We start from the raw sequence: 3,939 nt of genomic DNA, 5'->3' as shown, positions 1-3,939 counted from the left end.
TTATTACTATAAAGTTTAGGCAAAGCAGCCTGGGACAATGAGGCCACGGTATAAGCAGGGGTGCAAATTGCGATGCCAAATTTTAACTTACTTTTTTGGAGTTATTGATATTACCCTAGACGTAGTCTTATGGTGGCAGGAGCTGACCCTGACGCCCAGACAGGTGGGCCTAGCGCCAAGGGTCTGTTATACCATTAGCTACCTCTGGGAATAAAGAACGTTAGCGTTATCAACTGTGGCAGAATTGGCCTTTACCTAGATGGGCAACTGCTCCGGCCAAATAATTCATTTTATTAGCCAGGCTTAAAGACACAATCTTAACCCTGTTGTCTCAAAGGACTCACCGACAAATACAGTGGAACTTGGGTGTACTTTGCTGGCATGTTCTCCGCGCCTCCTAATTGGCTAGCTTATTATCAAAAGCTAACAGCTGAGCTTTAACCCGCAGCGGCTGAACCTTCTGCGTTTATTAGGAGATAGCATGAAAACCGCGCCCTTTCCCAATAGAGGCAACGCTTAATCATCCAATCATAACCTTGAGCTCCGCTCTGCCCTTACGGCTCTTTTGTCTACTGCTATCACTACTATTTCCCCACCGCTTCCTTACACTTGTGGCCATGAAGGGCATAAAACCTGTCTGGCAATTTAGTAGGGCTACCAGGGCCAGAGACCGGGGTTTAGTAAAATAGAAATATAGTTTATAACAGGTCATAGAATACCCTATAAGAAAATACAAATAAACATAGTGCTAGCAGTGCTTATAGAATTTAACTATCCGTAATAACTGCACCTTTATGACTTCTCGTTTAGCCCCTTGCTTGCGATATTCTCTAACGACGCTTTCCGGCGGAGATAAATAAAGTTTTTCAGAAACGCTATGCATAATTAACTTGCCGGATCTTCACACTCAATCACAATGGACTTACTGATATATACTTCCATCTGGTAGCAACCCCAGCTGAACGTAGCACGCATTAGCTCTGCCACGAAATAGGACCTTTCAAGCTTAGTTGAGCTGGCAAGGCCAATAAGATTCCTAAGCTGCACTGTTTGAGCTAAATCAACTGCAGAGAGGCGGATACGTACGCCCACAGGTGAAGGTATGGAAGGCCCGCCCAGGGCCTGAGGTTGATGAACCCAAGGTTGTCATATAGACGATGCATGTCTGCCAAGTCGGAGCTGTCATGAAAACCAGCCTTCCTTTGCATGGTACGATAGACAATACGAGACGCGATGGCGCATGTCTGAGCGACAAGGCCTGGAAGGTCATGGATTAGGAGAACCCCGTCAGCCATATCATCCAGGCTCAAAATCCCGACAACCATGTTGGAGGAACCATTTTCGGCCTCATGGCCGCAGAAGGATTCAATGTCGTCAGAAGTCCGGCCTAGAATCCGCACAAGCCTTTCGGAAATTTCAGGATCAATGAAGCGGCCGACGAGCGAGAAGTCATCGTCCTCAAACCGCAGCAGTGGTGATCCGACCATGTGGTCGCCGCAGAGCTTGTCCACAGTTTGCCAATGAAAGAGGGACCAACCAACAGAGCTGAAGGCTAGCTTTGTGTCGAGACATATGCATTGCAGGAGATCAGCCCTATGGGTAGTAAGCAAGGCCGGAAAAACAAGGGCTGTCGCTCTTACATGACCACGATGGCCTGCATGGGTGGAGGCATCTTCTGTAAGCCGCCGCGACTTTTGATGAAGCGCTCTACTGCGGCTAGATGAGTGACAGTATATGAGCTAAAGCGGACCATCTGCAATGATTCAAGAAGCCACCAGTGTTAGTCAGGGGTGTGACCTCTTGAACAAATATTCACAAACCTTCAGGATAGAGACTCGTACGTCAAACATGCCGAGGATGGCTCCCGGATACACAACATGGTACAGCTCGGCATTAGTGGCTGTGTCAAGAAACCATTGCAGCTCACGGACAGCGCTCCACTCGTAGTAAGGATACGAGATATCACGCATGCCGCGGACAGCATCCAAGATCCCGGTTATTGGCAGCCCGCCGATGTAGATACAGGCAGACTTGCTTATGTCAGGCCTGAAGAATTTGGATTGGTAGAACCCCACAAGGACGTACGTCTCACCGAGGTATGAAGAATCTGTAGGTAAGCCGTCAGAATTTAGCCCAAAAGGAGGAATCAGCCAGTGCCGTGACTCCTACGAGCGCCACATAGAGACAGGTAGTTCTGGAATACACTCGCATGAATCCCAGTCGGATGATAGCCTGTTAGGCCAACATCGCGAGGACGGGGTAGGATAGGCACCAGTTTTCGGGCTGGTCTCGGAGCTGAGTTTAGAGACTCCAAGACATCTTCTGCGCCCGCCGCTTTAGTTCTAATCATGGGTCAGACAGCGAACGAATCATTAAGGAATAGAACAAGTATGTACTCGGGTAGCCCACCCTGCAGACCCTATTAGCCATGCCTCATGTGGTTAGAGAATACTCACTCTGATTCGCGGTCAGCTTCTTGGCCCGAAATGAAACCATAGCCTGAGACAGGACAACAAATTTCTGCTCCCTGCTTAATCTGGGCCCCTCATAGGTAACAAATACATTCGATTGTGGAGGCATCCTGTAGACGATAAAAGGAAGTGCTGAGTGTTTGAAGTCGAAGAAAGGGGAACAGCTGCTGATTAAATCATTGGACGATTCAGCATATCCCCTTTTAGCAAACACCTGGCTGAGTGTGAAAGAGCGGTGGCACCTCAAGCCGCTTTGTGTACAACTAATCACTGGCCTTGTCGCTTTTGAGCATTTGCCTGAAGTAGTCAAGCGCTGATAAAGATGTATTCCTTATCTAATCAGCCCTGTTAGCCCCGGCAGCTGAGGTGGCAGTTACATAATGGCTTTGACGGAGAAAAAGTACGGAAGTCGGGCACTTAGCTAAAAAGGCCTAGTTAAGATGTCATTCCCATCATCAGGGACTCCCTGCCTTAGGTTACTGTTGGCTTGGGCTTGTATGGCAGCTCAGCAGAGGGTGACCCACGGAATAACATGCGCCGCTGCTTCGAGATACAGAATATTTCCAATGATGTTGAGTATGTCTGACGGCATACGACGGTGCGTGGCTCAGCCACCATGCGCTTTGTCAAGGAGGCAAGCGAGTTGGAGCTTCCTTGTTCCTGACTAGAGTGAGCTACGGTAAATGTCTGATATCAAACGCAATAGATACCTTGCGCGATTACTCCTTTTGTCCAAACGTGATGAAAACCCATGATAGTCCGAGCAATGTCTCCACTGCAGGTACCCTGCAGCTTCAGGATTAACCCTCACGTCCGTTGCATTCGACCTCTGAGAGGTCTGCTTGCGAGCCAGTTCATCCGCTTGGTCCAATGGCCCTTCGCTTTCTGTAGGTGAGGTAGGATTGGAAATAAAGCGCGGGGGGTTAAGAGTAAAAGTTTGCGAGTGATGACAATATATAAAAGGGTTGGCGGGATCCAGCTCTCTACCTCTTTTTTCTCATCATCACTCATCGCTCAGTTCTTCTTCACTCTTTCAATCTTCAAGCACTCGCCTTCTGGATCTCCATCCACACCCACAACCGCCAAAATGCAGCTCTTGAACATCGTCCTCGCCCTCGTGCCCCTCGTGGCCGTCTCTGAGGCTGCTTGCCACCAGAGCGGCGAGTCTTGGGGGTTCCATGAAAGACTCTGTGCTGTAATAACTGCGAGACGCGTGCAGGGCCGAGCGTATTTGAGTGACAGTTATTGTCAAGGCCAGAAAAAGACGCACTGTATCTTCGTCCCTGGCTCCGGCAAGCACGCCGACCTTGATGTCAAGCGTCTTACAGGCGGGCTTCCACGACCCTGTCCGAATATGCTTGCTACTACTACCTGAACCGTGACATCACTGGCTGCTATAAGGGTTGCCGACGAGCTTACGACAACTTGGGAAGTTCAGGGTATTGTTGCCCAGGCTGATTTAAATGGT

The 3,939-nt window shown here is 49.1% G+C and overlaps 2 protein-coding genes across 2 annotated transcripts; one reads left to right on the top strand and one right to left on the bottom strand.

Moving 5' to 3' along the window:
- Positions 1–792: 792 nt before the first annotated feature.
- Positions 793–2,350, bottom strand: FOXG_10249 (uncharacterized protein; the record flags this gene model as incomplete). Its single annotated transcript, XM_018389492.1, has 6 exons — positions 793–875; positions 927–1,036; positions 1,087–1,593; positions 1,641–1,753; positions 1,821–2,107; positions 2,170–2,350. The coding sequence occupies 6 exons, from the start codon at positions 2,348–2,350 to the stop codon at positions 793–795; spliced, it is 1,281 nt and encodes a 426-aa protein (XP_018247780.1).
- A 1,208-nt stretch (positions 2,351–3,558) lies between these two features.
- Positions 3,559–3,846, top strand: FOXG_20259 (uncharacterized protein; the record flags this gene model as incomplete). The annotated part of the gene is made up of 1 exon (XM_018400525.1): positions 3,559–3,846. One exon carries the CDS (start codon positions 3,559–3,561, stop codon positions 3,844–3,846), a length of 288 nt encoding a protein of 95 aa, XP_018247779.1.
- Between the last annotated feature and the right edge of the window lie 93 nt (positions 3,847–3,939).

The sequence above is a fragment of the Fusarium oxysporum genome, chromosome 11 (assembly GCF_000149955.1).
Source record: "Fusarium oxysporum f. sp. lycopersici 4287 chromosome 11, whole genome shotgun sequence".
Taxonomy (NCBI): Eukaryota; Fungi; Ascomycota; class Sordariomycetes; order Hypocreales; family Nectriaceae; genus Fusarium; species Fusarium oxysporum.
Note: the sequence above shows the minus strand (reverse complement) of the source record. Positions and strands in the feature narration are given on the sequence as shown.